The sequence below is a fragment of the Poeciliopsis prolifica genome, unplaced genomic scaffold (assembly GCF_027474105.1).
Source record: "Poeciliopsis prolifica strain line A6 unplaced genomic scaffold, Auburn_PproV2 SCAFFOLD005, whole genome shotgun sequence".
NCBI lineage: Eukaryota > Metazoa > Chordata > Actinopteri > Cyprinodontiformes > Poeciliidae > Poeciliopsis > Poeciliopsis prolifica.
In genome coordinates this window covers 15,559,433-15,577,174 of record NW_026562380.1, presented here as the reverse complement: position 1 = coordinate 15,577,174, position 17,742 = coordinate 15,559,433, and the positions used below count along the sequence as shown (strand labels likewise).

Sequence of the window (17,742 nt, the reverse complement as noted above, 5' to 3'; positions counted from 1 at the left end):
TATATATATATATAAAGATTTTTATATATATATATATAAGATCTTTATTGATCTATATATATATATCTATATATATATCTATATATATATATATATATATATATATATATATATATATATATATATTATAAGAATGTTTGTAAAATGTAACTTCTAAGTTTATAATGTTTGTTTCAAAAGCTTGATCTAAATTTAGTTTCTAACTTTTTTTTGCCACAGGAAAGTCTCCAGCAGCTGGTGATGATGCCTTTGCCGAACGTCCTGGTTCTGGGCCGGAACCCACTCTCTGGTGAGTAAAGTTTTTGACAGTACAATGATTTCACAGGTAAACTGTCTGAATAAAGCCGTACAGGTTTTATTTGAGTACTCCAAGGCAGCTCTCTGGTTGAGCTGTGCAGATAGTGAGGGTAGTTATATGGTAGCAATATAAAGACATGACACTTTTGCATAAACTTTGTCTATTCCTTAAACTAAAGCCACAGACTTGCTTTCAATAATCTGGTACTTTGATGTTTTCTTCTGCACACAGGATTTAATTTTACAGTTACTTCTGTCTCTGTCTCCATATGTTTAAATATGATAATGTTTTACAATATTATAAATCAAAAGTTATAAGAGTAACAATAGGACTTTATATAGTAAATAAGACTAAAAAGCAAGTGGGGAGAAGAGCTAATTTTTCTTTAGAGGTGATTGAAAACAGTTTAATTGCTTGGCTTCAGGTTACCTTTGTTGGTTACCATGTACTTACTGCAGGGGTGCCACAGCAAGCCAAATCTGTGGAGCTCTTTGACCTGAAATGCTAAATTCATCCAATCAGTTTGTAGTACGCCTTTGACCCTCTGACTTAGTCACGCTATGTGATCCGTCTGAGTGGCGTTATGCAGCAGTGATACAGTATCAAGTGCTCAGTGTCATGAAAGCATGTTAAAGCAGTTTGACCTACTCAGCCTTTCTGCTACTTGATATCTCAGTATGAAACCTTTGAGGAGAACAAAAGTAAAAACAGGTGGCTATTGAAACTGATCAAAAAACGAGTGTTATAAGGTCTGTTAGATAAAAGGAGAATGCTGTGATTAAAATGTGTTTACCAGCCAGTACAACCGTCAACAGAACGGTTCATTGACTTTGTGTTCATCAGTTCATCATCAGCCCTTCAAAACAGTGAGTTTTCCATGATCAAATCAGACTTTGATGAAAGATGTCTATGCCTCTTTAAGCAAATAAAATGTCTTCTTAACCCTTTTCTGCCTCGGCTTCCTTCGTCACACTTTCACCACGTCAGTCATTGGTATTTGGGGGTTTTCAACACTCTTTATTCGCCTAATCAATTTTCACTCACTCCCATCAGCGACAAAAGTAAATAATCCAACAATGGAAGCTGCAGGTAAAGCACTCACACTAATCATCTGCGTCATGTTTTTTTTTTTATTTTATTTTTTTTACTTCTTTTATAGCTGTTACATTTCTGGATACCATTTCAAATAAATGTCCAGGCAGTGTATCAAATGAAAATTTTGAAAATTACATGACTTATCAAACTCTATCTCTTCTTCCTGCTTTTTGAACAATTTTATTGCTCCAGTGTTGAATCAGTAGTAGGAGCTGACAAATGTAGTTTGTCTAAAAATCAATGAGGCGACGTACCTCATTGTTCATCCATGTGAGCCTACCAGTTATTTTTGGCTAACTACTGAATGTTATCTACTCTGCCGCATCCCGCAATCCTTGGTGACGGAAGGACATTTGGCTCACGCTCGCTTTGTGTACCCAGTTGTGATGAACCATGTTCACACCACAAACAAACCACTATAGAGCCTCAGAAACTGTTATCGTTCAGGAGAGTCCCAATTGTCTCTTTATTTGTACACCTTTTCTAAAAAAAGATTAGTTCAGAAGATGATGTATTTTAAAGCTTTTCTGCAGCCAGAGTTGTCGAAGCCAGGCCAGTGCTCTGCGTGAAGCCTCTTGTGCGGCAGACGGGGGCAGACAGGAAGTATTAGATTCCTTAAAGACTTGCCTCTCCTTTACCTTTATCTTGTCAGATAATCGGTCAGACCAGGAGCGAATGAGAAACAAGGGTTCAGTGGCTGCCAGCTGAAAGTCATCGGCCATGTGGCTTTTATTATGCTCCTGTTTGAGGGGGCTGGGGGACAGGGGTGAATGTGTGTGAGCACATGCATGTGTGCGTTTGGTTGGCGATTGGGGGAAGGGTGTCCTCACCACAGTGAACAGTGGAAATGCACTGTATTGCACCCTCCCACCCCCCAGGCTCTCAGTCTGAGCTAGCCTCGGCTGCCTTGCATAAACACACGGTGAGACAAACACACTCCTTTGCTTGCAAGTACTGTTTAGTCAGTGAGTACAAAACCTGTACATGCGAAATTACTCTTTGTTACTGTAAATCCAGAAAATTGTTTAAATTTCTTTTAAAATGTTTTTTTTTTATAAAACCTGACATCTTGAATACTTTTAATAAGCTTTTAAAGGGTTGTTGTTTTTATATGCCTGGACTGTCGCTGGCATCTTCCTCTTGTTTTCTGTAAAAAAAAAAATAAAAAATCTTTAGAATTCAACAATTCTAGGTTTGCAGAAATCATTTGATAAAAGAAAAGAACTGTTTAGGTGTTCACTGACCATTTTGAGGACTTAATCATTCTCATGTGTCTCCTTAACACAATAGACAAGACAAGTCTCTCCAATAAACAGTGGAATTTGAGGACATTTGCATTATTATCTGTGGCAACCATTGACTTTGATCATTGTATCTCCTCGTCCATTGTAAAAATACCCTAAGATAATCCAAAGCTAAGATTGATCACTGTTTTTTCTCTCTCTCTCTGGGATGAAATGAATATTTGCCTGGAAATAATTGTGTCATCACTAGTGAAGAGGTTGGCGTATTCCCAATGACTGTCATGGCTGAAGAAACGGCGCTGTAGCAGTAAACGGCGCTGTAGCAGTAAACTGCGCGTGCCTACAAACACTTATTTTTTCTTCTCATCCTCCCTCCCTACATCCTCACAAACTGATTAACAATGGCATTGTGGAGTGAAGGGTTAGTCAGTGTCCTTTTGACCTCTGCTTTCCTGCCAAGAGAATCAAAACGGAGCGGAAGGACGGGAGGTGAAAACGAAGACTCAGTCCAGGTGGCGACACTGAAGGAACAGCTCATGTGTAACGATGTTATGGGAAGGAAGGACGGGTGGGTGGATGTGTGCTGCAGAGAAGACATGGATGAAATGAATGTAATAGCAGCAGCGGAAGAGGGATGCAGACCAGATGAGGTGTGAAGTGAGACAACGGAGCCTCCTTTAAGCCTTCAGCTTGTGCTGCTGGAGGGAGATTTCTTCTATTTTCAGCCTTGCCTTTCTGCCTCCCTGCTGCTGCTCTGTCTCTCACTTTATTTATCTTTATCTGTTTTTTTTAAGCCAGTGATACTTTTCCTCCTCCTGTCTCAGTTTGCTTTTATCTCGCCTTTTGTCTGCTTCTCTCTCTTGTTCCTCCTTTCACACCGTATAAATTATTAATCCAGCGAGGTTTCTTATCTCTCCTGAGTAACTCCAGTAGATTTGCTGGTTTAAATCCCTTCAATGACTACAATAGGTTTTTAGGGTTTCTAATAGAGGGTTTTTAAAAGCTCTATTGGTTTGGGAGGTTTTACTTGTTGCTGCTCTTCTAGACCCAAATCTGCACAAATTCTATTTCTTATGGAACAGATTATATTTCATCCCATAAATAAGGTACTGGTGTGTAATTGGCTTTGCACATTTACTTAAAATATTTTGAAACTAACTAGATATTTATGTTTGTCATAAATATCTGTTGAGTTAAAGTGTGAGCTGCGTACCTACTCCAGATTTTGAGCTAATCCCAGATTCCCTTGATTTGGTTAAATAGAAAAGTGCCAACTTTTCAGATGGGAACAATTATTTAGCTGCTTTCAAATGAGCATTACTTAAAGTTATTCGGCTATGTTTTTTACAACACAAAACAAATGTGTACAGGCAAAAGTAAAAGGAAGACAACTTTGAAGCTTTTGGACAAAGATAAATCTGGCAAAATCATGTTTTCTTAATTGTATTTTGAACCGGATGGAAATAACGTCCCATGTATCCATTGAAATAATTATCAAATGACCAAATCTGTTTTTTTCATTACTATCCAACCCAACACAAGTTCAGATTTTCTTTTCTAGTATTTGTTCGGAGTATGCTAAAACTTACACAAACCTGGCTCACAAAGATTAGTGTGAATATACATGAACCAGTCTATATTTGTCATGTTTCCTGCTGTCAAGCAGCAACTCTGTTCTTCCTATGTCAGCTCTGGTTGGTGCACCTCATCTCTATGTTGTGATTTCTGTCAGATTTATTGTCCAATAAGACAATTTAGAAGAGAGTTGTGCCCCTCTGGACGAAATGCATTTTGTTTACATTAGCATGAGTTGGTTAAAACATAAGCAGGTGAAATAAAAATGTCCCTAAACTTGCTGCAGAAAAGAAATTTATCTGCTAAAAATCAGTAAAATATTGTTCATCTCAGTTTGTTATTCAAAAAGCCTAAAATCTCAAAACGTTTAATCTCAAGGTACTAAATTAAAAAACTTCAACTCATGTCGAGGATATGACTGTTCCCATAGGTTCACAAAGCTTCTTGCAGTAAAGTAAGCATTTGTCTACATGACAATTTTATATAATTTTTTTAGTATACATTGGAAGCTATTTTTGTTGTTTTGACCAAGACTAAAAATAAAGCTCGAGTGAGAAATTTTCATGCCTTAACTTAACATGCCATATCCACATCCACTGTCCCAGCTAGACTATGTTGATGTCCTCATTTGACCCTTAAAATTTATAAATATTAATCACCGTTGAGCTCAGGTTCTCCCTTCATGAAGCTGTTGTCTGACCCAAACTAGAAAGTTTTCCTCAGAATTACAGAGAAGCCAAACAGTACATTTCTTGATCAGCGGGATTAAGCAAATTACGGCTATTCTTTCACAGACATTCCTACTTCTTTATTTATCTCAGTGGAAGTGAAAAGCAGAATGAAATGCAGTTGAAACTAAATGCCGTGAGATTGAATTACCAACTACTTCCTCCTCATATTGTGACTGTTTTATTCAGAAACTGATTTTTCTGAATCATTTTTTTATTTCAGTAGTATTTGTAATCAGTACATATATTGACCTTTTTATGTAAAAAAAATTTAATTTCATGACCTGTTTTTCTCCTAGTAATCTTAATTTTAAGAACTACAAATACAATATAGACCTCATATTCCTCTTTCCTATTTTTGTCTGGCCCAGTGCTGAGTGGCCTAATAAACCCAGAAGCAAGCAGGCCACCCTGCACAGAGAACTTGCTGTCACTAAGCTGGATTTATTGTCATTAGAGCCGGAACAGCATTGGCACTCAGCTCTCCATTCGTCACATCATGACTTATCACATAACACGCACACACAGCAATTCAAACAGAGGAAGCCTGTGGTGGTTTTTACAGCCACAGATGCATAAATTACAAATTACTTATTGTATACCACTAAATCACTCTCACGCACAAGTTTGTGTTTCTGCTTACCCATATTAGGACATTGTCTTCACTTCCATTTATTTTAGTAACTGCTTTCGTGCATACCCCAACAATTACTCCAACCAGTCATAGCTGTAAAAGGCCCTTTGGTCTTCAGATAGTTTGTGAACCAGGAAGTGTCTGAAATGGGCAACACAAGCACTGACTTGAACTATTATTTTATACCAGGGTGTCCACAGTTTTTAATCCATGTATCTAAAATTAAGACCTTAAATGTCTTCAATTAATAAAAAATTTAAAAAAGGTTTGTCTTTAATCACAAGTTTTAAATTGTATTATTTAATCTATTGTATTGTATGTATTTTTTTTCTCACTAGATTTTTCTGTCAGGCAAAAGTGTGAGTCAAACCCAGACATCTTTATCGTATTCTGTGACTCTAAGGTTGAGTCTGCTGGTAGCTAACTCACTAGCTGGCGAGCTAGTTTTTTTTTTGTCTATCATGACCAAGAGTAAATTCTTTGCTAGTTGGCTGGATGAAGTTCATAGATTTTTGTTGAATATAAGATATAGGTCATAAAGTCCATCCACAGTGGTCTTAAAAAGGTCTTAAAATGCTACACTTGAGTTGGAGAAACCTGCAGAAACTCTGTACACTAAATCAGTTCACACACAAACATACACACACACACCACCTGCTTTGCTGTTGTGCAGCTCCAAATCCCCAGATGAGCTCAGGCCTGTTGAGTTGGCAGACAGCTGTTTGTAGGTTACAGCGGTTTGTGACGATATGTCCCAACATGTGGAGGAGAGCTGGGAGTTTATCCGGCCAGCCAGATACTCTGTGGAAAACCTTGTGGCTCTGTATATGGAGGGAAGGATTTATAGAGGGGGAAATTGTAACAAGCCTGGAATTTAGCTAATTGGAATTCGATGTGGGAAAGATGGGGAGCTTGATTCTATCTTTATAGGCAGAGGTCCAACTAGGATCTTCTAAATCTAGATTTTAACTGAAGTGTGTTGCATTTTTTTCACATGAGTGAGCACACATCTGTTTAGGAAAAATAAGCCTTAAAATTTATCCGTAACTGGAATTAAGAAATTGTTGCGGTTTCTTGTGGGAAAACACTTGGTTTTGCAGCATACATTTGGCATTTTTATTCCATGTAGTTTATATTTGCTGCTAAATGTTAGCAATGCAAGCTGGGAATGGATTTCACTTCATTTGATGCATTCAGAAAAAAAAATTGCTGGTAAATAGTTTATAATTGCAACTTTCAGTGCATTCAGTTACGTGTGGCGGCCATATTGGATAAGTCACCTGAGGATGCTCACTGAGCTCTGACTTGAAAAAAATTATTGTAATCACTATTTGGTGATTTCTGAAGGTAAATGGTTGCACTGGTTTGGATGCCACACTTTTCAGGTTATTGCTACAAGTGGAGTTTTTCTTTTTTTTTCAGAACAAGGCCTGGAGGAGATGAGAAAAATGTTGCTGCTGCTTTTAGGATGTGCTGTTCAGGTAAGAGCACTCTTAGTTTGCTTGAAGGCTGTCAGCATTTATAACCTTTCATTTAACTTCCTTGTCATTTACAAACCAACTCAGACATGTGGTGTCTGTGAATTTCTCACCAGACTGTTGACTTTTTAGTTCAACACTTCAGCTGCAGCTAAAGTTGTCCCTGAATGAACTTTGGATCCTCATCCTGTAGAGCTAACACATTGTTTGTGACTTGTCTTACATCATTGTTATATTTTTTTTCACCTCAGATTTTGGTGTGACTTTGTGCCCTTCAAAGTTATGAACCACCTTAATTTAAACCCTGTTTCTGCTCTTTCTGCTGGAAATGGGACAAACTCCTAACATTTTACTTCTCTATTTACAGTGTGAGAAGAAAGAAGAATACATCGAACGTATCCAGACTCTGGATTTTGACACCAAAGCCGCGATAGCATCACACATTCAAGAGGTGCTTTCTTTCTTTGACCAGCTACAAGCTGTAATAATATTTGGGTGGCATAGTGACTTCTTACTTGCATGCTAGTTCAATAAAGTCGAATTAATCTCATTTGTCCTGGTTTCAGGTGACTCATAACCAGGAGAATGTGGTGGACCTGCAGTGGTTGGAGAGTGGAGAAATGCCCCCTGAGGATTTGGACGGCCTGTCGAGAAATCTGGCTTTCCACCTCAAACGCCTGGTGGATGAAAGGGACACACAGCTGGAGGTAATGGTGTGATTTATTAAGCCCATTTATCTTGTTCCATGTTTTTACAAGAAGATACGCGACTGATGCTTTTTCTAGCACAGTCATGTGGAAACTTTTCCTTTTTTGTTGTTGCCACAAAAGAGCAGCCTCAGGAAGGAAGGGCTGAGACTGTTAACTGTCATTTGGTGTGTGTGTGTGTGTGTGTGTTGTGACTGCATGCAGTATTAAATGAGTTTCCAAGCCATGGGGTGCAGATTCCTATTGGTGATAGCAGATTTTGTGTGTGTGTGCATGCGAGGGGTTCTAATAGCCTCCAGATTATCATAGAATCGTTCAGCCGCTTTCAATTAAAATCCCATTTCCTGTTGTGGGAAGTAGATTGAAATAGACTTGGTGTGGGGCCTCTGCGTAACTTTTCTAACTATTTCTGCCAGTGACTTCCCAAATATTGAAACTCATCTTTAAGTCTATTGTGTTTCCTTTCTTTCTTGAATTGGAGTGTAGCACAGCTTCACCTGTCCACTTTTTCTTTCCGTCATTCCTGCAATCAGACGATCGTGGAGCTCACGCAGGAGAGAGACTGTGTGCAGCTCTCTCCCCTGGCTCCCATCGCCACCCACTCTCCTGGTGACTCTCCCAGCATGAGGAGGACTGAGAGTCGACAGCACCTCTCAGTGGAGTTGGCCGACGCCAAGGCCAAAATCAGACGCCTTCGACAGGAACTGTGAGTGTCGTTGTCCTCCTATCAGCTTGATCAACAATTATTTAAATGAGGCCTGTACATAGACTTTTGGTAGTGGAGACAAATAGGTTCCAGAGCTGAATGGGATTTATGTTTAGATATTATGAGGCTACTTAATAATATATTAAGTGGCACATTGTTGCACAAACAACCTTTTCTTAGTTTTCTTCTCAGCAGATTTCTCAATCATTTTTCAGCTTGTGCTCCTGCTGCAGTCATTATGAGAAAAAATTCCATCTTTTTCACATATACATATGCAAACCAAAAACAAAATAACTTTGCAAAACTGCCACAATATTTTCTGTCTTCGTTTCTCCATGTACCAAAGTAAAATACAAAGCAGACTTATGAATACAAATGGGTTTTTATGTCCATAATTTGAAACAGGCCTCAAGTCTTGGAGAAATCATCATCATTATCTCTCTGTATTTAGCAAGTCTGTGTATTTGGTTTCCTTTTTCCAAACAAAGTTGTGTGTTTTTATGCATGTGTGTGGGCAGAATGAAAGGCTAAATTAAGGCCATTGTAATTCAGATATGTGTAGGTCAGTCTGTGTTTTGTCAAAGGAAGGGGGTGAACAATTTTACTCGAAACGACCCAAAACAAGTTTATCTGCATTAGTAGGCGACTTATCAACATTGTTACTATTTTTTTCAGTTGCTTTAAGTTCAAATACAAAACTGCAACCATCAAGATAAATTAATGTTTTGGTCCATTGTTCTTTTTTTTTTTTTGTTTTTTTTACTTTGAAGCTGTGACATCTGAAATGAAAAGTTGTTGTAACCTGAAGTGCACAAAAGAAAAAAAAACCTGTCAATTTATGGAATCTGGTCACATGACTACACTTTCATCTCTTTAGCTAAGAGGAAGGATGATGGTCATAAACATTTTATGTAGCTAAATTAGATTTTATTCACTATAATAAATACATTTATCAGCCTCAGTCAGTTCCAGGCAGTTGCAATGTGGTTTTAATCTGCCAAATGGTCAAAATCTCACAGCTGCAGTTGTGATGTAGCTTTAAATGTGAAAGCCTCATCCTGCACAGATGCAGCTTGTTTTCAAAAAGCAGAGGACACTGTGCCAGCTGAATACGTAATGTGATGGCCAAGCTAATCTTCCGTGCAGCAGTTGACAGGTGCTTGTAATTTTCAAGAAACAGATGGTGTGAAAATGAAATAAAACTGCAGAGAATCAGCACGCTAATAAATAAATAAAAAAAAAAAAATCAAACACCGTGACTTCCTGTGCCACAATTGTTTAACTTCCCAGGTAACTGTTGGAGGAAACAGAAGAGTGGAGAAAAAACAATGAGAGGGAGAGAATAGGATTCCTTTCCTTATTGAGATGCGCTAGGAGACTCCAGAGAGCTGTAATCACATGGGCCATCAGATGTTCAGCGGACCAGCGTCATGCAAACACATGCACAGACTGAGCAGCATTTCAGGAATGCAGTCGTTTTCTCCCAATGTGGTGTGACACTTTCTGTCCCGTGAGATGAGCCTGTGAGCTGACACATACTGCATCTTTGTATCTTCACAGGGATTTTGCATCATCTTCCATTATTATTATTCCATTATTACTGTTATTATTTTATTGTTTTTGTTCCCTGATCCTAAACCTAACCTACAGCCTATACCTAACCCAAAGACAACACTTCTTCTGAGCTTTTACAAAGTGACAAATGCTAAAACTCACACTCAGTGCGTTATTTAACCTACTAGTGTTGAGGTAGACAAAAAAACATACTGGGGTTTTTGAAGAATTAAAAATATAGAATTCACCTTGTGAACTCTTTTTACTTGTCAGGTCTGACTTGTTTCTTCCTCTGAGTAAAAGAGGATGACGGGTTGTTGCCTCAGGGGAATATTTGCTGTGTGTTCATCATGATTGTAGTCACAGGAGGTTCAGGTGCTTGAGCGAGTTCTGCTTTTCTTTGGGGTTTTTGAGAAATGAGACAACAGAAAACAAAATCTCTCACTTCTGTAAGCATACTCTTAGGCTGGTTTGGCATTCAGTGGTGTTTGTCCATCAACATAGGACTTACCAATACTGCACATACTATACTTGATGTATAGTAGGATATTACTGTTTTTATAATATTATTTCTATAAATCTGTGCACAAGTGGAACATTTAGGTTTAAAACTAATAAACTTTGGAAAGCAGCATGAATGCAAGATGTAAGGACTCCCATCTATTTGTCTGCTTTTTGGGGGGACATTAAGGTTTCTCTTTCAGCAACACTGACAACAGAAAAAAAGAGGCAGACAAGCAAAGGTTTACCTCAGCGTTTTTCATAAGAAAAGTAAACTAGCTCGCCCTACATTAAATGACTCAACTGAAGTGACCTTAACCCAACTTAAACATCACTGATACTGAGAAAAAAAAGACAGTGTAATTGCACACTGCCTGTGTTATTTAACAAGCCATAAATACCATGTTAGCATTTATAGCCCCTACGAACGACCACACATGGAGGTGTGTCCAGAGGACGTTTCCCTTGAGGTGATGGGTTCAAGAACAAGTTGCACGTTGTGTTATGTATATATCAGAACAACTCCAAAGTATTTTTTTTAAGTGTTGTCAAAGTCTAATTAAACAGCTTTTTATGTTTTTTAGCGTGATTGATTTCATTAATTTTCTAAAAAACACCAAGTCTCCACTCAGTTCTAGTCTAGCCTCTGTTCTGAATTTGATATATTTGATATATATATATTGATACAATTCTGTTTTCAAAAATTCTTCAAAAAAAGAAAAAAAAAAACTAGGAACTTTTTTTTTTTTTTTTTTATTTAGTCACTGAAAACATAGCAAGCCAAAACTTTAAATCAGCCTAGGATTTTATCTGCTTTTATGAAATATTGAAATTTGTTTTTCCCCTTCTGTTCTGCGCTTTTATAATTTGTATGCCCTCAATCAGATGCATGTTGTTGTGAGTTAAAAAACAAATGATTAGTCATAGCACTACTTCTGTTGTGACAAATCCTCCCCATTTCCTCACATCACAAAAATGTTTGTACAGATTTTGTTTACTGTTACTTGTCTATGCAACGACTCAAAGGCTATTGTTATAGAATACAGCTTCAAAGTACTGAGCACAAAAGGTATTTCCTAACTGGACTGATGTCATCATAAGTACCTCCTTTAAGAAAAAAAAAACAACAGAAAACACACAGCGTATCATGTTCTTGTTCTATTTCTCATTTGCTATATCTATACTCTGCTTTTGTTGCTGGTTCTCCTTTTGCAGGGAGGAAAAAAGCGAGCAGCTTTTGGACACCAGGCAGGAGCTGGAGAACATGGAGGTGGAGCTGAAGAGAATCCAGCAGGAGGTAAAGTTACCAATCACAGCTCTATGTCGCGTGGTTTACAAATATTCGAATGACCTCACTTCCCCTCCACCTGGTTTTCTATGCCTTAGCGCTCGGTTTCTAAATTGATGCCAGAGTGTAATCAGCTCACAAATGACTTGGCACATTAGAGTGTGCTCAAACTATTTTTAGTTTGCCTGCAGATTCTCCTGGCTTTTGATGTAATTATTACCCCCCCCCCCCCCCCCCCCCCCCCCAAAAAAAAAAAAAAAAAAAAAACCAGCTTGGGGCATTGTGGAGAAATGCAAGGATAGATGATTTTTGTTATAACTCATGATGTGCAGAAGCTATTCTGTTCATTAGTGTTTTTTGTTCTCAAATAGTCCACAAATTATATAATATAAACACATTAAAGCCATTGTTTCAGTGTGTTTGGTTTTCTGTTTGTGCGATTTAAGCATTTCTTGAACTTTTCTACTTTTGCTTATACTCCATAAACAAATTTGTGTACTCCTGCAGAGCTACCAGCTGCTGTCCGACGCTCGCTCGGCTCGGACCTATCGCGATGAGCTGGACGCACTCCGAGAAAAAGCCATACGTGTTGACAAACTGGAGAGCGAGCTCTGCCGGTACAAGGAGAGACTTCATGACATTGACTTCTACAAGGCCAGAGTCGAGGTAAACGGCTGCAAAAAAAACCCCAGAATAAAGACCATTTTAACTTTGAGGGGCAGTAAAAGAAATCGACATCTAGGGATCTGTCTATCCATCTGATTTCTGTGCAAATATTAGCCTCAAGTTTCTTGTCAACTTTTGTTTTCAAAATCATCTTGAAGGTATTGAGAGTAATGGAGTTCATACTATTTGGCCATGTAGTTGATTTTCATACAGTTAACAGCTTTTTTTTCTTAATTTATATTGCAAATATACATTGGCCCCAAAACTGGGGCTTAGCTCTTTTGCATGCTGCTGCAACTGCAGTTTTCTCCTCTGTGTTTGACTTACCTTCCTTGTTAATGTTTTTATAGGAACTAAAGGAGGACAACCAGATTTTGCTAGAAACAAAGACGATGTTGGAGGAGCAGCTGGATTCCACCAGGACGCGGTCTGACAAACTACACCTTCTGGAGAAAGAGAACCTCCAGCTCAAGTCCAAGATGCATGATCTGGAGATGGTATATTTGTGTCTTCTGGGTGTAATATGGGATAGAAATCGCAGTAGGAACATGTATGACGACATTTGTTGAACTTAATCTGATCTCCAGGAGCGGGACCTTGACCGGAAGCGAATGGAGGAGCTGTTGGAGGAAAATCTCGTGTTGGAGATGGCCCAGAAACAGAGCATGGACGAGTCGCTGCACCTGGGCTGGGAGCTGGAGCAATTGTCAAAGACACCAGAGCTGACTGATGGTGAGAAAAAAAAGAAACTATCTGTTACAAAAATAATCATTAGCGACAACCCTACTATTTACCAGATTGTTGATTATTCCGACGATTAATCGATTATTTAGATGATTAATCGACTGTTCCAACAATTATCCGATTATTCCAGTGATTAACCGATTAATTGGATAGGAAAATGGCACATTCTGCTGATTTTTTTTATTTTTAATTTAACCACTTAAGCCTTTTTATACAATATCAGAGGTACATTAAGATATGAAAATAAGCATTTTAAATAAACTTATAAATTTAACATCTGCTTGACTTTGATATTGTTGCAGTTTTTTACAGAATTTATCTGAACATATGTTCTATGCAAAACTAAAATGTTATTTTCACCTGGTTCAAAGGTATTGAACCAGGTTATCTTTTGATAACTTATTGTTTTGGAGTCTCTATGCTAGTTAATGATTAATTATTAAATTAGTTGACGATTAATTCAATAATTGATTAATCACAATGTGATTCATTGTTTTAACCCTATTGACATAGAGCATATAAATAAAGAGAAAATAAAGAATAAGTCAATCACTTAAAAAAGTTAAGCTGCGAAGAGATACTTAAGAGTTCATTCTACTGGAAGCTACAGACAGCCAATAGACCAGGCCTTGGTCTTTGGCCCTTAATCCTGGCATCATCCCTCCAGGCTCTGTCTGTATGTGCCAGCCTCCACAGGGTTTTCTTTCCACTTGGTTAAGACCTGTGCTGTAATTAATATTCAGTGACTCCTGAAAGATAAGCTGTGGGGTTGGATAATAAGAGCTGTTAATAGGTTTAGCAAGCCCAGGATCTGGATAAAGACTCTGTGACTGTGGATGTTTGTCAAAGCATGCTTTAGTGGAATTACAGCCTCTAAGATTTGATCTGAGGTATTGATATTTAGTGGTAATAAGGCGATAGACATGACGCATCTTGTAGTTTGGCAAGACATTGATCTGTTCTGTCTTTATTTTAGCTCCGCAGAAGTCTTTGGGCGAGGAGGTGAATGAACTGACCTCCAGTCGCCTGTTAAAGCTGGAGAAAGAAAATCAAGCTCTGCTGAAGAAGGTGGAGGCACTCAAAGGAACAGCCAGTCAGGACAACACAGCTAAAATGACCAAAGCCAACCAAGAAAACCAGAAACTCAACCAGAAAGTAAGCCTTAATTTCCTTTTTTCTAAAAAAAAGACTCTTTTATTTCTAGAACCTCTTTAATTCTTTCTTTTTCAGCAGCAAAAGCAGCATGCTACACCAGCAGTCCCTCCATAACGTATACATCCCTCCTCTTGGCTACAAGCTGCAGATTTTTAAACCTCAGTGACACAGAGAAAGTAAAACTGGGCTAGGATAAAGAGGGGCGGATAGGAGGATGAAAGCAAAGCTGGAAATCCACACAGTTTAACTAACTGCCTTTTCTCTTTGCCTTTAACTGTGGAACACTCTGTGCTCAAAGACGTTTTGCAGCTATTTTCAGAAACATAAGATTATCTGTGTGCCCTCTGAACAAAAGTGTACCACTAAGTTCATCTTCCCCAAAGAAAAAATCCACCTTGTGGAATTTCTAAGTGACTTTAAAAACTTAATCCAAGAATCGTTTAAATTTGAAAGCAGCTGTTGGGAGACTTATAGCTCACAAATAGGCGTATTTCAATTTAGTTTCAATATGAATTAAATTCATACAGAATCAGGTATGATTTTACACAGTTCTTCTATTTTTATCGGAATCATTTTATGGTTAAAAATGACAGATGAATACTTTTTCTGTGCTTAAGGTTTAGTGTCAACTGAAAACATTTTGAAGAACCAAAAATTCAGGCTTTGTTTCAGCAGATTAAAGTTATTTGAAATTACTTTTGTATCATTTTATATACTATACAGGTAAAAGGTTCTTATTTATTGCAGTTGGAGCGACTGGAGAACGAACTAATGGTGGATCGGGAGTCGCTTCGTAGTGCCGAGTCACTGAGTACGGACCTGATGAAGGAAAAGGCTTTGTTGGAGAAGACTCTGGAGACACTCAGGGAAAACTCAGAGAGACAGGTGGGCACGGCAACACACACACACGCGGTACTATTCATAAGCCGTTTTGTAATTGTGTGGAATAGTCTCATTGTTATCCAATGAAGCTGTGACACATCTAGCTGATTAAAGAGTGACTTTGAGGCTTTTTAGCTCTAATCTCATGTAGGATTCACCTTAATTCAGAAAGTTAACATTTGACTCTGTACTGGATTGTTGGTTAGAAAAAAAGAACAAATAGATTTGAAAGAAACACTTTTTTTTTTCTATAAAATCCTTGCTAACTGTTCCAAGATATCCCACAAAAACATGCCGACTAAATACATTTCACTGATTGTTTCTGAAAACAGCTCATTTTCAGCCGTTTGCATTTGGATCAACAAACTGAATGCTTCATTCAGTACCAATTTCTTGCAGTCTGCAGCTTAGACGCAGTCGCTCGCTGTGTGTAGCCAGGACTTTGCAGTTGTCAGACCCAAATCTGACACCTTTGATTAGTTTAACCTTCTGATTTGTTAAATCCAGCTTTGATGAGCTTCAGAGGGGAAAGCAAACAGAACACCGCACTCGCAGATTATCTGCCTCTGTCGGCTTTGTTGCAAACCTAATGAGATGTAACTAATGCTGTGCTATTCCAGTATCCACCGGTCAGGCAAACAGCAGACTTATCCTAGTTTTTTACGTTTGTAGTGTTTATTATGCTGAGAAATTGGTGCCATGTTCTGTTCCCATCCCACTAAGAACATAAATCACAATTAAATCGAAGCTCCTCTTCGTTCTCTCCAGATGAAGGGTCTAGAGCAGGAGAACAAGCACCTGAGCCAAACCATTTCCTCGCTGCGTCAACGCTGCCAGGTTGGAGCCGAGGCCCGCGTGAAAGACGTGGAGAAGGAGAACCGAGTTCTTCACGAGTCGATCTGCGAGACGACGGGCAAACTGAATAAGCTGGAATTCGAAAGGAAGCAGCTACGTGAGTAATCAGCTGGATGAACATTTTTGGGTTTGAATTTTTTCTGAGAACAATATTCAGTTCTGTTTTAATTTTTTTTTTTAATGCAGGAAAGGAACTTGAATTGATGAAGGAGAAAGGTGAGAGAGCAGAAGAGTTGGAGATTCGGCTGCAGAAGCTGGAAAGAGAAAATGAAAGTCTGCAGAAGAAAGTTGCCACTCTTGGAATTACCTGTGAGAAGGTCTGGTCCATATTTGGTTTGATTATGTTTCAAATTATATTTTTTTAAGTCATACATTGACATTTGGGTTGTGGAATATTTTTTTTCTTTACTGATGGTTTGATTTGTTTACCAATGTCAATGCAATGAATGTAGATTCTCAAAGTCCGGGTTCTTGTGGAGTCCAGACAAAAAAAAAATAGAATGTGACTCTAATTGTTCAAGTATAGAGAAAGAAAAAAATATGTTAAGTGCATTTCATAGCTGTATCTGATGATGTCCCTTGGAGATGATCTTTTTCTCTATTTGTTTTGGTTTTTGCAGCTTTTGTGTTTTTAAAGTCATCTAAATAGAAATGTATGCAGTAATTTCTCAGGGAACCTTTGCCTCTAGAGCTTTAAAGTATGACATAAAATGTGAACAGAAACCCTGCAAATTAACTTTTTTTTTTTTTTGAATAAAGACATAAAAAATGCAATAATAAAATAATGCATTTGCTTTAGACTTGCATCTCCCAACTTCTCACACCTCTTTCCTCCAGGTTTCTTCTTTGGAGAAGGAGAACTCTGAGTTAGAGGCGGAAGGCCGCCGTCTAAAGAAAAAACTGGACGCTCTGAAAAATATGGCTTTCCTGTTAGAGGCGCGGGAAAAAGAGAACGGCCAGCTGGAACAGGAGAACCTGGAACTCCGGCGCTCAGCTGAGACGCTCCGGTCAGCGGGGGCAAAGGCCGCTCAGCTGGAAGCCGAGAACAGGGAGCTGGAGAACGAGAGGACCCAGCTGAAGCGCAGCTTGGAACTGCTTAAAGCTTCGTCTAAGAAGACGGAAAGATTAGAGGTATGAACACACATCCAGGAGGTGCGCCTTCAGGATCAGGAATTGCCTGGTTTGAGGTATCAAGATGATCCAAAGTTTATGGTTTTAAAACATCCAACATTTCCTCTCAAACGTTTCTCAATGCTTAAGGTCTTTTTGGTAAAATGTCAGAGAAAAAGGTGGTGGAAGTTTCCTCTGGCTGTTTGAAGCACGGTTCCTACACAATGGTGGTCGCGCTTTCACTTTTGCGCTGCTTGTAATTTAAAGATCATGTCAGCTGGTTTTCTTTGTTTAAATAAATATCTGGATAGAAAAAGGTGATAAAAAAAAATTGTTTTTTTTTATTTTGTTTTATAAAATTTCAGTTTGGTGAAGCTAAAACTATGGCATTGACTTTTGGGTAGAACACATTTATAACATTTATGCTTTTTATGTTGTCTTAAATGCAAACTGTATGTATTTTAGTACTTTGGCTTAGTCACTGCTCTGAATATGTTGAACACAACAGTTCAACAATGTTCA

General features: G+C 38.3%; 1 protein-coding gene across 13 annotated transcripts in view; it reads left to right on the top strand.

Annotated features, from left to right (window-relative positions):
* The window catches only part of ccdc88ab (coiled-coil domain containing 88Ab), a 59,583-nt gene that overhangs the window by 22,467 nt on the left and 19,374 nt on the right, over positions 1–17,742 (top strand). For all 13 annotated transcript variants that reach the window (XM_055029273.1, XM_055029280.1, XM_055029275.1 and 10 more), the window contains 14 exons: positions 220–289; positions 6,997–7,055; positions 7,420–7,503; positions 7,619–7,759; positions 8,293–8,465; positions 11,736–11,817; positions 12,316–12,474; positions 12,825–12,971; positions 13,062–13,206; positions 14,195–14,373; positions 15,121–15,258; positions 16,024–16,207; positions 16,297–16,427; positions 16,948–17,241. In XM_055029273.1, coding sequence (XP_054885248.1) covers positions 220–289; positions 6,997–7,055; positions 7,420–7,503; positions 7,619–7,759; positions 8,293–8,465; positions 11,736–11,817; positions 12,316–12,474; positions 12,825–12,971; positions 13,062–13,206; positions 14,195–14,373; positions 15,121–15,258; positions 16,024–16,207; positions 16,297–16,427; positions 16,948–17,241 — 1,986 coding nt within the window. The remainder of the gene's footprint in view (positions 1–219; positions 290–6,996; positions 7,056–7,419; positions 7,504–7,618; positions 7,760–8,292; positions 8,466–11,735; positions 11,818–12,315; positions 12,475–12,824; positions 12,972–13,061; positions 13,207–14,194; positions 14,374–15,120; positions 15,259–16,023; positions 16,208–16,296; positions 16,428–16,947; positions 17,242–17,742) is intronic.